Source organism: Protomyctophum bolini (genome assembly GCF_963924005.1).
Source record: "Protomyctophum bolini genome assembly, chromosome: 16".
Classification (NCBI taxonomy): domain Eukaryota; kingdom Metazoa; phylum Chordata; class Actinopteri; order Myctophiformes; family Myctophidae; genus Protomyctophum; species Protomyctophum bolini.
Window position 1 is genome coordinate 36,079,433 of NC_137877.1, and position 18,336 is coordinate 36,097,768.

At 38.3% G+C, this 18,336-nt stretch overlaps 1 protein-coding gene across 3 annotated transcripts in view; it reads left to right on the plus strand.

The window, feature by feature from the left end:
- The window catches only part of neb (nebulin), a 73,240-nt gene extending 64,695 nt beyond the window's left edge, over positions 1-8,545 (plus strand). For all 3 annotated transcript variants that reach the window (XM_080784977.1, XM_080784978.1, XM_080784976.1), the window contains 8 exons: positions 2,711-2,803; positions 3,682-3,774; positions 4,256-4,363; positions 4,797-4,983; positions 5,374-5,466; positions 5,619-5,759; positions 6,188-6,291; positions 7,568-8,545. In XM_080784977.1, the coding sequence (XP_080641103.1) occupies positions 2,711-2,803; positions 3,682-3,774; positions 4,256-4,363; positions 4,797-4,983; positions 5,374-5,466; positions 5,619-5,759; positions 6,188-6,291; positions 7,568-7,741 (993 nt within the window). In that variant the 3' untranslated portion in view covers positions 7,742-8,545. The remainder of the gene's footprint in view (positions 1-2,710; positions 2,804-3,681; positions 3,775-4,255; positions 4,364-4,796; positions 4,984-5,373; positions 5,467-5,618; positions 5,760-6,187; positions 6,292-7,567) is intronic.
- Positions 8,546-18,336: the final 9,791 nt, after the last annotated feature.

An 18,336-nucleotide genomic window follows, 5' to 3' on the forward strand; every position in this document is an offset into this window, starting at 1 on the left:
GATTTGGGTGGAGGGACAGCTATACCTGAGACCGCTGACATGGAAAGAGTTAAACGCAATCAGAAGAACATTAGCACGGTACTCCAACTCCATAGAGTGACCCTGGCTTTCTTCCTCTCCTCTACCCCTCCTCCTCCTCACTTATTATTACACTATCCCCTATAGTATCCAATGTTGAACTTAAACTGCTCTTCACATGTCAAATGTATTATCAAGTAAAGGTAAATCAAACTTTGATTTCCCATCCATGAAAAGATTCAATACAAAGAGGATTTGGGAGGAGGCACAGCTATACCTGAGACGCAAGACATGGAAAGAGTAAAACGCAACCAGAAGAATATTAGCACGGTACTCCATAGAATTGAGTGACCCCGCCCCCCCACATCCCCAATCATTCTCACTCTTATCTTCCTCTCATATTTCCCTGACATCCTTATCTAGTATATCACCCAAATGTAGAACTACCGGTATACCTGATCCTCACACATGTAATCCCTGTTCAAATGACAGCCATTGTTAATTTCCACCTTCATAAATGACCCCTCGTGTTGTTATACAATACTAATTTCAGGATTTGTTTTAGCTCTTGGATATAAATAATCCGACTGTACATATACAGTCGGATTACGCCACCCATGATAACTGCATCTAAGCCCCCCAAGTAATGAACTAAATGAAGCATCATCCATTGTGGGCATTACCTGTTCTCATCATTATGGTGATGACTCATCTACGTATTTGGTTCATATAGCGTTGGAAACTGTGACGTACGAATGGATGGTGATTTGTGCGTGTGTGTTCGTGGCACTATGTTTACCCCTCTGTCTTACTCTGTGCTTGTGAAACCCATGGGCTCAACAACGGGTAGATAAAGTACAAGGACTCGCTGGGTCAAGGCATAGCCATACCAGATCTCCCGGAGGTGAAGCGGGTCAGAGAGACCCAGAAGCACATCAGCTCGGTAGTGTAACAACAGAAAACCCAGAGTGAACCCCCTGTCATTTCCTGCCATCGAGCCTCTGACCCCCATGTCACACATGCTCAATGTCACTATACTGACCTCTAAAGCCCCGCTTTCTACTTAGTCGCACGACAGTGTGGCGTGGGGAACATAGCCGATCTACGAACCGTCTCGCATTCCAGCGACACGCTGTATGCTTGTACATCGCCTTATGTTCGCCGCCCGGCACCGTTGTACGACGTGGCATAAACCCGGCCTTAGACTTGTTGCAGGAGATGTCCTGTTGTGGTTTTGCTGTGATTGTCCCTGCACCATCTTAAAGGGACACTTCACCCTTTTTGCAAAAAAATATATGTTAATGACGTTTAGAAGCTTTAGATCACTTTCCTGGGGGTATTTATGTGTGTAATATGTGGTTTTAGATATTTTAGATTGTAGCAGTGAGCCTGTTGTCTCTGATGTCATGGACACTGGTCTCACTACCTTCCTGGACTACAATTCCCATAATTTTTTGGTGCACTGCTCCTCCTTGTGGATAGGGGGGAGAGCTGTCTTACTGAGACAACATGTAGTCCAGGAAGGAAGTGAGCCCAGTGTCCATGACATCAGAGACAACAGGCTCACTGCTACAATCTAAAATATCTAAAACCACATATTACACACATAAATACCCCCATGAAAGTGTTCTAAAGCTTCTAAACATCATTAACATATATTTTTTAGCAAAAAGGGTGAAGTGTCCCTTTAAGAACCTGTTAAATCCATAAATCAGCATAGATTTTTTTTATTGTTTGGATTTTATTTCTTTTTCCCTTTTACTTTAAATTTTAACATATTGTACTGTGTATATTTCCCGACTGACTGGTCTGACACGTTTTACCTTTTTGTGTCCCTGGATTTTCTCCCATGTATTCCCTTCCTTACTAAAAGGGAACAAAAACCTCTATTTCAATTGAACGTTTAACACCTATTCATTTATTTATTTGCTGGTTTATTTATTTTTGCTGTTTTATCCCCCCCAAAGCTTCAGTATAAAGAGGATTTGGGACAAGGCACAGCTATATCAGGGACCCCAGAGATGGAGAGAGTTAAACGCAATCAGCTGAACATTAGCACGGTACCCTACTGAGTGAAACCGGTCTCTCCGGACACATTTTGCGTTCATTTGCCCCCTCTCAACTTCCATATACCCTGTAAAAAAAAACATCATAACCCCACCCACCAATCAAGGTGTTTTTCCTTTTCTTCTTCTCCTCTCTCTCTCTCTCTCTCTCTCTCTGTACAAAAATCTAGACAGTGTCTATATCTACTGTCTATCATGGTAATAAAACAACAGTGTCTACTGTCTATCATGGTAATTAAACAAACTTAATCTCTGATCTTCATCCCATCAAAGCCATTGTGAGCTGATACTGATACTAATCAATTTTAGTGCGGTTGAATTTACCCCAATGTTCATCTAACACAGATGACACATACAATCATGTATTTGTGTTTCCGCCCTTGTTTTCTCTAAACAGGTAAGGTCATAGCAAAAGCTTCTTCCTTGTGTGCTTTGACATTAAGTAGTCAACAGCATTTACTTTCACTCTCTAATGTTCCATGGCAATTGTGATGTACAATGATGTGCTATGTGTGAGCGTGTGTTGTCTTTCTATCTCCTCTCCATTATCTCTGACTGATATGCCGGCTCTGTTGTGTTTGTCCTCCATTCCCTATGCATGGAACCCGATACCGTCCACTGCACAGATAAAATACAAGGACTTGTTGGGTAAAGGCACAGCCATACCAGACCTCCCAGAGGTGAAGAGGGTCAGAGAGACTCAGAAGCACATCAGCTCGGTAGTGGAACTATAGAAACCAGAGCCGCGTGTGCTCATAACTGCTGAGAGTGACCCAACACCCACTTAAAAAAAAGCCCTTTTTTTGCATCATCAATCATCAATTCATCTTCTTATCAATTCATCTTCCCATCATCTCATCCCATCCGCCCTCATCCAAGGCTCAGACAGCAGTTTCCAGAGCTCCAGCCCTTTCATACAGCGCCAGTTTCACCCTAATCAAGCCTGTTGCCCGACCTACCTCCTTAAAGCTTCCATTCATTCATCCCTTGTCTTCTTCTGTCGTCATGTACTCTCGCTTCAAATCATCCCCACCACCCTCAAGCCTTCCCTTTATTTGTCCTATGATACGCCCCAAGGGCCTACCCTATTTCTTAACCAAGAGCTTTCTTCCCATTCAATTGCTGTAAATTCTAATTTCAGTGTTGCCCTCAGAAACACAAGCTGTGTGTGTGTGTGTGTGTGTGTGTGTGTGTGTGTGTGTGTGTGTGTGTGTGTGTGTGTGTGTGTGTGTGTGTGTGTGTGTGTGTGTGTGTGTGTGTGTGTGTGTGTGTGTGTGTGTGTGTGCGCTTGCGCGTGCTTGCGTGAGTGCGTGTCTATTCCTGGTGGTTTTAAAGGTCACCAGGAATAATCACACTATAGGACCAATTTCCCAGACACTGATCAAGCTTAATGACACTTTGACTGTAACCTATTCCAGCTATGGCCGACGGTAAAAGGTAAAACTCAAGAGCCTTTACTGCAGGCATTCTATGTCTGGGAGTCTGGGCTTAATGCAGGTCTATGAAAGCAGTCCTATACGTGTTCTGTTTGATGTGTGTGTGTGTGTTTCAGCGTGTTTGACTGTCCCCTCGGGGGCACTGTGCTTTTGTCCTGTAGGTGTTGTATAAGGACAATAAAGCCAAGGGAACCCCTGTGGTGTTCACTCCAGAGATGGAGCGAGCCAAACGGAACCAAGAACAAATTAGCTCGGTACCAAACGTGTTCTCAGCTCTCATCCCCCTCCCCCCAGTAGTGACCCCCCCCCCCCCTAGAAGTTAACTCTTCCCTAACTCTTGTGTCCCCTGCCTATATTTAATCATATTAACTCTTCTATTGTTCCTTCTTAAATGTGTTTTAATACAGCACTGCCAGCTGTGAGGTGTTTTGTGCACCCATCATCACTGCTAACCTCCTGTGTTGTCAAGACTACTCCTTCATCTCTTTCCCCTTTCTTCCTGCTGTGGATTGGAACACTTGTTTCTCGTATGATTGTTCCACCCTCTCTTAAAAAAAGACATTCTCCCTGCTAATTAATTCGTCTGAGCACCCAATAATTTCCCAGCTCCTTCTGTATGTCATTGTAGTCACCATTGTATCTCTGTGCAATCAATGCTGCTATTTACTGTGTAAGAAGGCAGAACGGTTTCAGAGCTCTCACTGTGTGCCGTTGTCTGTCCTGCCCGTCTACCAGGTGCTGTATTCTGACAGCTTCCGTAAGCAGGTCCAAGGCAAGGCCGCCTTCGTCCTGGACACCCCAGAGATGAGACGTGTGAAGGAGAACCAGCGCATCATCTCTGGAGTGAGTCTGATTCTTTGTTCCTTTTGTTTTGCAGTCGAGTAGCGGTGGAAGCAAATGTAGAAATACTAAATGTACAAAAGTATTGACATCAAAAATATGCTTACAGTACCAAACAGGAATGTTGTCCTTAATGCAGAATGGCCCATTTCACAAATATATACGTATTATGTTCCAAACGTAAAAGTGTTCATTATGCGGAATGGCCCATTTCCCAATCATATTATAAAGTATGCATTAATGTGTTAATCACTTTAAGGTTTCAACTGGACATAATATGTCATTTATCAGTTAATTTATCAATATATTAATAATTGGAATCTTCAATGTAACTAGTAACTAAAGCAACCAAAAAAGCCCCAGCTGTCCTATATGAAGGGTGACTGACCCCAGTCCTTATTGTCATTATCTATCTACTGTGTGCCACACTCACCAGGTGCGATACCACGAGGACTTTGAGAAGAGCAAGGGCAGCTTCACTCCTACCACCACTGACCCAGTGATGGAGCGCGCGAAGAAGAACACCCAGGAGTTCAGCGACATCAACTACCGCGGCATCCAGAGGCGCGTCGTAGAGATGGAGAGGCGACGCACCGTGGAACACGACCAGGAGACCACCACTGGTATGGTCAGGGACACACGCACAGTACACACACACACACACACACACAGTATGCACACGCACAAACGCACACATGCACACATACATGCACACACACACACACACACGCACGCACACACACGTACAGTCGTACATGTACACGTACACGTACACGTACACGCACACACATAAATATGCAGGCCTACTCAAAATTCTCTATAACAATACGGTAATTGCAGGTCATTCAGGATCAATAGTGGTATTATAATCCTCCTAGCTGTATACTTGTAACGGTCTAATCACTGTTGAGAATTATAATACAAAACAATTGTCTTACAAAAAACGCACGAACACAGAACAGTGAGAACACACAGAAATACACAGATTTATATCACTCTCGCTGTGTCCTCAGATCTGCGCGTGTGGCGTACCAACCCAGGCTCTGTGTTTGACTACGACCCTGCAGAGGACAACATCCAGTCCAGGAGTCTGCACATGATGTCAGGTGTGTGTTACACCGACAGCTTTTACTCCACATGCATTGGTTCTCAAAGTTTCTCCAGTTATATTGTATTAATTCATACTCTGTATACCTGACTGTTCTTTCTCCAGTTATATATTGTATTGACATAGTATCTAAACCTGTTCTTTCTCCAGTTCAAGCCCAGCGTCGCAGCAAGGAGCACTCCCGCTCCACCAGCGCCATGAGTGGCCTGGGTGATGAGAAGTCTGAGGTCTCTCAGGATGTGGACCACCACATGTCCCTCTATAGCAACGGCTTTGGTGCCTCCAGTATTGGTAAGAGGACATCACATCATACTGTAGATACAACAACGGCCATCGCGTTATAAGATAATGAGAAGAAGGGAGAGAAAGCACTGTAAAGCAAAACGTCCACAACACTCCAGGCTAACCCATAAAAACCGGGAAAGCATCTGTGTATTTATTTACTTATTTGCGTTGGCTATTCCAAAATAGTAGATGTACATTATACAAGCTCACATCGCATCACTTTGTGCGGTGCTGCAAGCTTGTACATCTCAAGATTTTTTCAAAAAATGTTCAAAAATAGCAAAGTGTGAGAACTACTGTGAAAAGGACATCAATATTGTTGGCTGTTTTTTTTATCAGTTTTCAATTTGCCTATCATATAATTGATAACGTATATTCCATGTGCATGTGGGAACAGACATAACAGTGAACATGTTTGTTTTGCTGCTGTACAGGCTACCAGCATGCTAAGACTGTGGAGCTGCAACAGAGGTCATCATCAGTGGCCACACAGCAAACTGCCGTCTCCTCTGTCCCATCACATCCCTCAACCACTGGTGTAAGTACCCCCACAACACACACACACACACACACACACACACACACACACACACACACACACACACACACACACAGTCACACACACACAGTCACACACACACGCTTAGAGTGAGTTCATGTATTTATTTTTAATGCGTGGCCCCCAGTGCCCCCCAGAACTACTTAATATTCCTCAAAACCAGACCACCACGAGACTCTGTCAATTAATTAATACCTTTGCAACCAAGTATTTCATACAGCGTTAAATCCGAACTATCACTTTAACACAAATGTATGAAATAACATACTAACATACTATTTACCTTCTATACATTACCTTCTAGTATATGCAGAAGCTTAGTGGCTACTAAATGGTAAAGTGAGATGCATAATACATTCAGGCAAATGTATAGTATTCAACAGTGGACACTAGTACGCTGTTATCCCAGAATGCAATGGCAGAGAAACAACGGTCATCAGAAATAATGTATGCGTTGCCCATTTCGTTGCGCTTAGATATAGAGCTAGATTTTGACAGCTTGGAGAGGACAGGTTAGCTGCAATTTGCACCAGATCTCCGTAGTATGTCCGAAGTGAAAGCATACTGCTTAGGCCTTTTGGAGATACTAAACAGTAGACTTAACATAACATAGCATGTGTAGTGTGTATATAAGTGTGTGGGTTTTGTACGCAACCTAGGATGCTTGGACTAGATTATCCATTCAGATAATCTATTAGTCATAGAAAATGAATATTCAGTTAACACAATAACAAGCTGAGCAGACTGTCACAACGCACCCAGAGCAGGTGTCATCACCAAGGGAACCAGGCCTTTGTGAGAGTGTCTTTAGTTGCTGCACACAGCGCCATGTGGCCCTGTGTGTAGTGAGCAGCATTGGATATTCTATGGTGTGAACATGGGAAATGGGGAAACCAGAGGCAAGAGAAAGAGCCAGTTTGTGCTCTGTAGGCGTCTGGCCTGCTGACAGATGCACTTTTTCCAAGTGTACTTTTTTGTTTATTTATTCTGGGATGTTTATGACATTCCTTAAAGGAAGATCAGCGTGCATGTGTGAAAGTAGAGAAAGCATAATGCTGTGGTGTTGACTTCCTGAATCAGCCTGGACTCTGGTCTCTCTCTCCCCATTACATTTTTCCCCATCCCAAGGACCCCAGACATTCAGAAGCATTAGTACAGTAGTAGTAGTAGTAGTAGTAGTCCAGATCTCATATAGTTAAACGATTTGCTATTGTGATCATGTGACAGACTTATTACACTGTCCTCTCCTCTACAGAAAACCGTACGTGCCATGTATGACTACACAGCAGCCGACAATGACGAGGTGGCCTTCAAGGACGGTGATGTCATTGTTAACGTGCAGTCCATCGACGAGGGATGGATGTATGGTACCGTGCAGCGCACCGGCAAGACCGGGATGCTGCCAGCCAACTATGTTGAGGCAGTCTAAAGATAAAGCCCGCCCACCCCCCACTCTACCTGTCTCAGGAGTGGGTGAGACACATCCATGGCCCAAGCTGATAGGTCTGCCACCACCTGCGGCTGGATCTATGGCTTTGTGCAATGTCTAGATTTTAGGTTCTAACCAGCTCTTAACTGTTTTGTTGTTGTACTGTGACTAGTGTGTTAGTCTGTTGTCAAATAAATATGTTATCAAATATGGCTGTGTTCCCCCCCTGTTGCCTGTGGAATCGTGGATGTGACAAACCATATGATACATATAAATACTTCTGAATACATACCATACCTATATGATATGATAGACTACTGTAGGACGTTCAAGCTATTCCAAGACTCTATCTTGTGATGATGACATAATTTAGTTAACAGACGATTATTTTGTAAATTGCAAAACCACATTATTTAATATATATAGAACCTTTTTTTTTTTTTTTTGGACAAAGCCTTATCAACGGAGAAATGTTCTCACAAGAATATAGGGGCTCATGCTGTTTGAACTATGCTAATAGAAATGTTGAACCTTATGGAGATAAACTCTAGTCACGTACGACAGGAGTAGTGAAGAGAAAAAGAAGGAAAAAAAGTTAAGAACCTGAAGGAGGCATTAACCCTGTATCTCCTCCATGATCAAACCAGTCCTAAAGAGTTGAATGAGTCAAGCCCCAGTCTACCCTCCTTTACTGAAGGTTGGCCATTAGTAGAGTGTGTGTTTTGTTTCTTCTGATTATCTAGGTCTGACATTAAGGGATGTTGTGTACCTTTAATCTGTAGTTAATAAAGCACACCAAGCTTCTGCAAGACTCTGCTATCTTATTTTCATCCTACCATTTATTTTGCACTCTGGCTGTTTATGAATATAATGACAAAAACAACATGTCGCCCTACTGTGTTGCGGAGGATGAGAAACATTAGCAAATTGTTTAAAAAAAGTGTTTAAAAGTGTTTAAAAAAAGAAATTGGAAAATTGGAAATTGCGGAAATTGCGAAAATTGGAAATTGCAGAAATTGGAAATTTCTGAAATTGCGGAAAAAATACGGAGTGTTGCAGAGGAATTGCGGAAAAAATTGCGGAATATTGCGGAAATTGCGGAAATTGTAAATTGCGGAAATTGTAAATTGAGGAAATTGGAAATTGCGAAAATTGGAAATTGCGGAAATTGCGAAAATTGGAAATTGCAGAAATTGGAAATTGCGGAAATTGCGGAAATTCCAGGCCCACTCGGAACCCATGCCCATAGTCCATGTCAAAACCCAAGGGGCCCAGATGGACATGTTAGCTGGGTATAGGCACTCAAAAATCACATTCACCTAGAAACTCCATTCACACTTTTTATTATTCAGCTTACTGTGGAGACACATGCTGGAAGTTTTTTGTCGTTTCTGAGTTATTTAACTTAAACGCCCAATGCATTCTCTATGGCAATAGCACAAACTTTGGCATGCTACTAGTCCTCAATGGCAGATTTTGGCACGTCAAAAAATCACTTTCACCTAGAAACTCTATTCACACTTCTCACTGAGTGAAAAACTTTTTGACTTTCAGAAGGACAACTTTAAAGCAGCACAGAAATTCCCCATGATTGTGTGCCTCAGTGGGCCAACGGATAAGTCAAATGATATCCGTAGTATACCTAGTAGAAGTGTGCCGGTTCGAACCCCGACATACTCAAATCTTTACTGACACTTTGCATTCCACACTAACATCAACTAGCACAGAAAATCTGTGTTGTAGTAACCAGCAGTTAGCTCAGTGTGATGAGTGGCTGTATTTGTGATCCACAGGTCCACGGTTCAAATCCCACATTATTCATGTGTCTCTGTGATGCTTTGCTTTGCACACTGACTTTCAGAAGGACAACTTTAAAGCAGCACAGAAATTCCCCATGATTGTGTGCCTCAGTGGGCCAACGGATAAGTCAAATGATATCCGTAGTATACCTAGTAGAAGTGTGCCGGTTCGAACCCCGACATACTCAAATCTTTACTGACACTTTGCATTCCACACTAACATAAACTAGCACAGAAAATCTGTGTTGTAGTAACTAGCAGTTAGCTCAGTGTGATGAGTGGCTGTATTTGTGATCCACAGGTCCACGGTTCAAATCCCACATTATTCATGTGTCTCTGTGATGCTTTGCTTTGCACACTGACTTTCTTGAATAAAATATAAAAACTCAAAAGCACCAGGAGACATCTGCTGAATGCCCCAAGGTGCCTTGGCTCAATGGTGTGGAGCGCTTGACCCGTTGCCTCTGCTACAGACAGTTGGCCGGTTCAAGTCCCATGTCATGACATCAAGGTGCTGGGAAGGACCATCGGGAGACGGTGCTCTCTCTCCCTGTTTCCTGAGATGTAACGGTTGGGGCTTATGTCTGAAAGAACCCTGAAATTGCGGAAATGAAAAATTGCGGAAATGAAAAATTGCGGAAATTGCGGAAATGAAAAATTGCGGAAATGAAAAAGTAAATTTGTTTAATCATTTTCATCTTTTTTTTAATCGTCGCAAAAACAGGGTAGGGTCCGGCCCATTCCTCTCTGTTATGTCATATGACGAGCATTTAACTTTTAATATCACAATTATTGTAGCTAATCTTTAACTGAATCTGGAAGTATTCCTTTATTAAATGATTCTTCATAGTCTGGAATTGTAACTGATCAATTTTCTTTTGTGACTTTCGCCTTTATTTTATATGGAGGGACAGTCAGTGGTGTAAACTTTATTTATATAGCACATTTCATACATAAAATGCAACTCTGTCACATTCTGTCTCTCCCTCAGTCTCCACACTGGCCTCCCATATCCCATTCCAGCACACCCAGTTCCATTTACACACCTGTCAACTACCTAATCAGCCCAGCAGTGAACACTTCTCCAATCAACCTGCTCACTATAAAACTGGACTCAGTACAAACACTCATTGTCAGTTCATAACCTGTGTCACAGATGTCCTGCCTGTTCATGTGTTGACTTTGATGTCATTCTGATTCATGCCTGATTCCTACCTGCATTCCCCTGTGTAAGATATCTCGTAATTCTTTATTAAATACTTTATTATTATACTCTAGTTTGTTGTGACTTTGCTCCTGGGTTCAACTCTGTCTGCATCCTTGACAACTAAAGTACTTCACATATTAAACTTTATTTATATAGCACATGTCATACATAAAATGCAACTCAAAGTACTTCACATGAAAAAAAAAATAATAATAACAAGCAGCGGAATGCCAGAAACAAAAAGTAGGTCAATCTACAATTAGCAAATAAAAATAGCAATACAAAACTAAAACATTAAAAATGGTAAGGAAATTTGTATTGGATAATACATTTTAAATTGATATTATTAGATATTCAACTTTATTGACATTTTTAATTAAATTGGTGTCTTTACACTGTAGAATCCATTGTTGTTTGTTTCTGTTGCTTAACTCTGTTGCTTTAACTACATATAAGTGTCTATTTGTTTGTCTCTAAATGTTTTGATGAATTGAACAATGCCCTTTGTTCAATTCATGCCATACTATAGCACGCCGTTTTTCATCATTTTTGAGGATTTGAAGAAAATTCAAAATTTCAAAAAAAATGGGTTATAGCCCATCGTTTTTTGAATTTTTGAAAAAAATGTTATCCTCATTTTTCATCATTTTTGAACATGGGCTATAGCCCCTACCGTACGGCATACTATAGCACGCCGTTTTTCATCAATTTTGAGGATTTGAAGAAAATTCAAAATTTAAAAAAACATGGGTTATAGCCCATCGTTTTTTGAAGTTTTGAAAAAATGTTATCCTCATTTTTCATCATTTTTGAACATGGGCTATAGCCCCTACCGTACGGCATACTATAGCACGCCGTTTTTCATCATTTTTGAGGATTTGAAGAAAATTCAAAATTTCAAAAAACATGGGTTATAGCCCATCGTTTTTTGAATTTTTGAAAAAAATGTTATCCTCATTTTTCATCATTTTTGAACATGGGCTATAGCCCCTACCGTACGGCATACTATAGCACGCCGTTTTTCATCATTTTTGAGGATTTGAAGAAAATTCAAAATTTCAAAAAACATGGGTTATAGCCCATCGTTTTTTGAATTTTTGAAAAAAATGTTATCCTCATTTTTCATCATTTTTGAACATGGGCTATAGCCCCTACCGTACGGCATACTATAGCACGCCGTTTTTCATCATTTTTGAGGATTTGAAGAAAATTCAAAATTTCAAAAAACATGGGTTATAGCCCATCGTTTTTTGAATTTTTGAAAAAAATGTTATCCTCATTTTTCATCATTTTTGAACATGGGCTATAGCCCCTACCGTACGGCATTCTATAGCACGCCGTTTTTCATCATTTTTGAGGATTTGAAGAAAATTCAAAATTAAAAAAAACATGGGTTATAGCCCATTGTTTTTGATTTTTTGAAAAAAATGTTATCCTCATTTTTCATCATTTTTGAACATGGGCTATAGCCCCTACCGTACGGCATACTATAGCACGCCGTTTTTCATCATTTTTGAGGATTTGAAGAAAATTCAAAATTTCAAAAAACATGGGTTATAGCCCATCGTTTTTTGAATTATTGAAAAAAATGTTATCCTCATTTTTCATCATTTTTTAACATGGGCTATAGCCCCTACCGTACGGCATACTATAGCAGGCCGTTTTTCATCATTTTTGAGGATTTGAAGAAAATTCAAAATTTCAAAAAACATGGGTTATAGCCCATCGTTTTTTGAATTTTTGAAAAAAATGTTATCCTCATTTTTCATCATTTTTGAACATGGGCTATAGCCCCTACCGTACGGCATACTATAGCACGCCGTTTTTCATCATTTTTGAGGATTTGAAGAAAATTCAAAATTTCAAAAAACATGGGTTATAGCCCATCGTTTTTTGAATTTTTGAAAAAAATGTTATCCTCATTTTTCATCATTTTTGAACATGGGCTATAGCCCCTACCGTACGGCATACTATAGCACGCCGTTTTTCATCATTTTTGAGGATTTGAAGAAAATTCAAAATTTCAAAAAACATGGGTTATAGCCCATCGTTTTTTGAATTTTTGAAAAAAATGTTATCCTCATTTTTCATCATTTTTGAACATGGGCTATAGCCCCTACCGTACGGCATACTATAGCACGCCGTTTTTCATCATTTTTGAGGATTTGAAGAAAATTCAAAATTTCAAAAAACATGGGTTATAGCCCATTGTTTTTTGAATTTTTGAAAAAAATGTTATCCTCATTTTTCATCATTTTTGAACATGGGCTATAGCCCCTACCGTACGGCATACTATAGCACGCCGTTTTTCATCATTTTTGAGGATTTGAAGAAAATTCAAAATTTCAAAAAACATGGGTTATAGCCCATCGTTTTTTGAATTTTTGAAAAAAATGTTATCCTCATTTTTCATCATTTTTGAACATGGGCTATAGCCCCTACCGTACGGCATACTATAGCACGCCGTTTTTCATCATTTTTGAGGATTTGAAGAAAATTCAAAATTTAAAAAAACATGGGTTATAGCCCATTGATTTTGAATTTTTGAAAAAAATGTTATCCTCATTTTTCATCATTTTTGAACATGGGCTATAGCCCCTACCGTACGGCATACTATAGCACGCCGTTTTTCATCATTTTTGAGGATTTGAAGAAAATTCAAAATTTCAAAAAACATGGGTTATAGCCCATCGTTTTTTGAATTTTTGAAAAAAATGTTATCCTCAATTTTCATCATTTTTGAACATGGGCTATAGCTCCTACCGTACGGCATACTATAGCAAGCCGTTTTTCATCATTTTTGAGGATTTGAAGAAAATTCAAAATTTCAAAAAACATGGGTTATAGCCCATCGTTTTTTGAATTTTTGAAAAAAATGTTATCCTCATTTTTCATCATTTTTGAACATGGGCTATAGCCCCTACCGTACGGCATACTATAGCACGCCGTTTTTCATCATTTTTGAGGATTTGAAGAAAATTCAAAATTTCAAAAAACATGGGTTATAGCCCATCGTTTTTTGAATTTTTGAAAAAAATGTTATCCTCATTTTTCATCATTTTTGAACATGGGCTATAGCCCCTACCGTACGGCATACTATAGCACGCCGTTTTTCATCATTTTTGAGGATTTGAAGAAAATTCAAAATTAAAAAAAACATGGGTTATAGCCCATTGTTTTTGAATTTTTGAAAAAAAAATTATCCTCATTTTTCATCATTTTTGAACATGGGCTATATCCCCTACCGTACGGCATACTATAGCACGCCGTTTTTCATCATTTTTGAGGATTTGAAGAAAATTCAAAATTTCAAAAAACATGGGTTATAGCCCATTGTTTTTTGAATTTTTGAAAAAAATGTTATCCTCATTTTTCATCATTTTTGAACATGGGCTATAGCCCCTACCGTACGGCATACTATAGCACGCCGTTTTTCATCATTTTTGAGGATTTGAAGAAAATTCAAAATTTCAAAAAACATGGGTTATAGCCCATCGTTTTTTGAATTTTTGAAAAAAATGTTATCCTCATTTTTCATCATTTTTGAACATGGGCTATAGCCCCTACCGTACGGCATACTATAGCACGCCGTTTTTCATCATTTTTGAGGATTTGAAGAAAATTCAAAATTTCAAAAAACATGGGTTATAGCCCATCGTTTTTTGAATTTTTGAAAAAAATGTTATCCTCATTTTTCATCATTTTTGAACATGGGCTATAGCCCCTACCGTACGGCATACTATAGCACGCCGTTTTTCATCATTTTTGAGGATTTGAAGAAAATTCAAAATTTCAAAAAACATGGGTTATAGCCCATCGTTTTTTGAATTTTTGAAAAAAATGTTATCCTCATTTTTCATCATTTTTGAACATGGGCTATAGCCCCTACCGTACGGCATACTATAGCACGCCGTTTTTCATCATTTTTGAGGATTTGAAGAAAATTCAAAATTTCAAAAAACATGGGTTATAGCCCATTGTTTTTTGAATTTTTGAAAAAAATGTTATCCTCATTTTTCATCATTTTTGAACATGGGCTATAGCCCCTACCGTACGGCATACTATAGCACGCCGTTTTTCATCATTTTTGAGGATTTGAAGAAAATTCAAAATTTCAAAAAACATGGGTTATAGCCCATCGTTTTTTGAATTTTTGAAAAAAATGTTATCCTCATTTTTCATCATTTTTGAACATGGGCTATAGCCCCTACCGTACGGCATACTATAGCACGCCGTTTTTCATCATTTTTGAGGATTTGAAGAAAATTCAAAATTTAAAAAAACATGGGTTATAGCCCATTGATTTTGAATTTTTGAAAAAAATGTTATCCTCATTTTTCATCATTTTTGAACATGGGCTATAGCCCCTACCGTACGGCATACTATAGCACGCCGTTTTTCATCATTTTTGAGGATTTGAAGAAAATTCAAAATTTCAAAAAACATGGGTTATAGCCCATCGTTTTTTGAATTTTTGAAAAAAATGTTATCCTCAATTTTCATCATTTTTGAACATGGGCTATAGCTCCTACCGTACGGCATACTATAGCAAGCCGTTTTTCATCATTTTTGAGGATTTGAAGAAAATTCAAAATTTCAAAAAACATGGGTTATAGCCCATCGTTTTTTGAATTTTTGAAAAAAATGTTATCCTCATTTTTCATCATTTTTGAACATGGGCTATAGCCCCTACCGTACGGCATACTATAGCACGCCGTTTTTCATCATTTTTGAGGATTTGAAGAAAATTCAAAATTTCAAAAAACATGGGTTATAGCCCATCGTTTTTTGAATTTTTGAAAAAAATGTTATCCTCATTTTTCATCATTTTTGAACATGGGCTATAGCCCCTACCGTACGGCATACTATAGCACGCCGTTTTTCATCATTTTTGAGGATTTGAAGAAAATTCAAAATTAAAAAAAACATGGGTTATAGCCCATTGTTTTTGAATTTTTGAAAAAAAAATTATCCTCATTTTTCATCATTTTTGAACATGGGCTATATCCCCTACCGTACGGCATACTATAGCACGCCGTTTTTCATCATTTTTGAGGATTTGAAGAAAATTCAAAATTTCAAAAAACATGGGTTATAGCCCATTGTTTTTTGAATTTTTGAAAAAAATGTTATCCTCATTTTTCATCATTTTTGAACATGGGCTATAGCCCCTACCGTACGGCATACTATAGCACGCCGTTTTTCATCATTTTTGAGGATTTGAAGAAAATTCAAAATTTCAAAAAACATGGGTTATAGCCCATCGTTTTTTGAATTTTTGAAAAAAATGTTATCCTCATTTTTCATCATTTTTGAACATGGGCTATAGCCCCTACCGTACGGCATACTATAGCACGCCGTTTTTCATCATTTTTGAGGATTTGAAGAAAATTCAAATTTTTAAAAAACATGGGTTATAGCCCATTGTTTTTTAATTTTTGAAAAAAATGTTATCCTCATTTTTCATCATTTTTGAACATGGGCTATAGCCCCTACCGTACGGCATACTATAGCACGCCATTTTTCATCATTTTTGAGGATTTGAAGAAAATTCAAAATTTCAAAAAACATGGGTTATAGCCCATCGTTTTTTGAATTTTTGAAAAAAATGTTATCCTAATTTTTCATCATTTTTGAACATGGGCTATAGCTCCTACCGTACGGCATACTATAGCACGCCGTTTTTCATCATTTTTGAGGATTTGAAGAAAATTCAAAATTTCAAAAAACATGGGTTATAGCCCATCGTTTTTTGAATTTTTGAAAAAAATGTTATCCTCATTTTTCATCATTTTTGAACATGGGCTATAGCCCCTACCGTACGGCATACTATAGCACGCCGTTTTTCATCATTTTTGAGGATTTGAAGAAAATTCAAAATTTCAAAAAACATGGGTTATAGCCCATCGTTTTTTGAATTTTTGAAAAAAATGTTATCCTCATTTTTCATCATTTTTGAACATGGGCTATAGCCCCTACCGTACGGCATACTATAGCACGCCGTTTTTCATCATTTTTGAGGATTTGAAGAAAATTCAAAATTAAAAAAAACATGGGTTATAGCCCATTGTTTTTGAATTTTTGAAAAAAATGTTATCCTCATTTTTCATCATTTTTGAACATGGGCTATAGCCCCTACCGTACGGCATACTATAGCACGCCATTTTTCATCATTTTTGAGGATTTGAAGAAAATTCAAAATTTCAAAAAACATGGGTTATAGCCCATCGTTTTTTGAATTTTTGAAAAAAATGTTATCCTAATTTTTCATCATTTTTGAACATGGGCTATAGCTCCTACCGTACGGCATACTATAGCACGCCGTTTTTCATCATTTTTGAGGATTTGAAGAAAATTCAAAATTTCAAAAAACATGGGTTATAGCCCATCGTTTTTTGAATTTTTGAAAAAAATGTTATCCTCATTTTTCATCATTTTTGAACATGGGCTATAGCCCCTACCGTACGGCATACTATAGCACGCCGTTTTTCATCATTTTTGAGGATTTGAAGAAAATTCAAAATTTCAAAAAACATGGGTTATAGCCCATCGTTTTTTGAATTTTTGAAAAAAATGTTATCCTCATTTTTCATCATTTTTGAACATGGGCTATAGCCCCTACCGTACGGCATACTATAGCACGCCGTTTTTCATCATTTTTGAGGATTTGAAGAAAATTCAAAATAAAAAAAAACATGGGTTATAGCCCATTGTTTTTGAATTTTTGAAAAAAATGTTATCCTCATTTTTCATCATTTTTGAACATGGGCTATAGCCCCTACCGTACGGCATACTATAGCACGCCGTTTTTCATCTTTTTTGAGGATTTGAAGAAAATTCAAAATTTCAAAAAACATGGGTTATAGCCCATCGTTTTTTGAATTTTTGAAAAAAATGTTATCCTCATTTTTCATCATTTTTGAACATGGGCTATAGCCCCTACCGTACGGCATACTATAGCACGCCGTTTTTCATCATTTTTGAGGATTTGAAGAAAATTCAAAATTTCAAAAAACATGGGTTATAGCCCATCGTTTTTTGAATTTTTGAAAAAAATGTTATCCTCATTTTTCATCATTTTTGAACATGGGCTATAGCCCCTACCGTACGGCATACTATAGCACGCCGTTTTTCATCATTTTTGAGGATTTGAAGAAAATTCAAAATTTCAAAAAACATGGGTTATAGCCCATCGTTTTTTGAATTTTTGAAAAAAATGTTATCCTCATTTTTCATCATTTTTGAACATGGGCTATAGCCCCTACCGTACGGCATACTATAGCACGCCGTTTTTCATCATTTTTGAGGATTTGAAGAAAATTCAAAATTAAAAAAAACATGGGTTATAGCCCATTGTTTTTGATTTTTTGAAAAAAATGTTATCCTCATTTTTCATCATTTTTGAACATGGGCTATAGCCCCTACCGTACGGCATACTATAGCACGCCGTTTTTCATCATTTTTGAGGATTTGAAGAAAATTCAAAATTTCAAAAAACATGGGTTATAGCCCATCGTTTTTTGAATTATTGAAAAAAATGTTATCCTCATTTTTCATCATTTTTTAACATGGGCTATAGCCCCTACCGT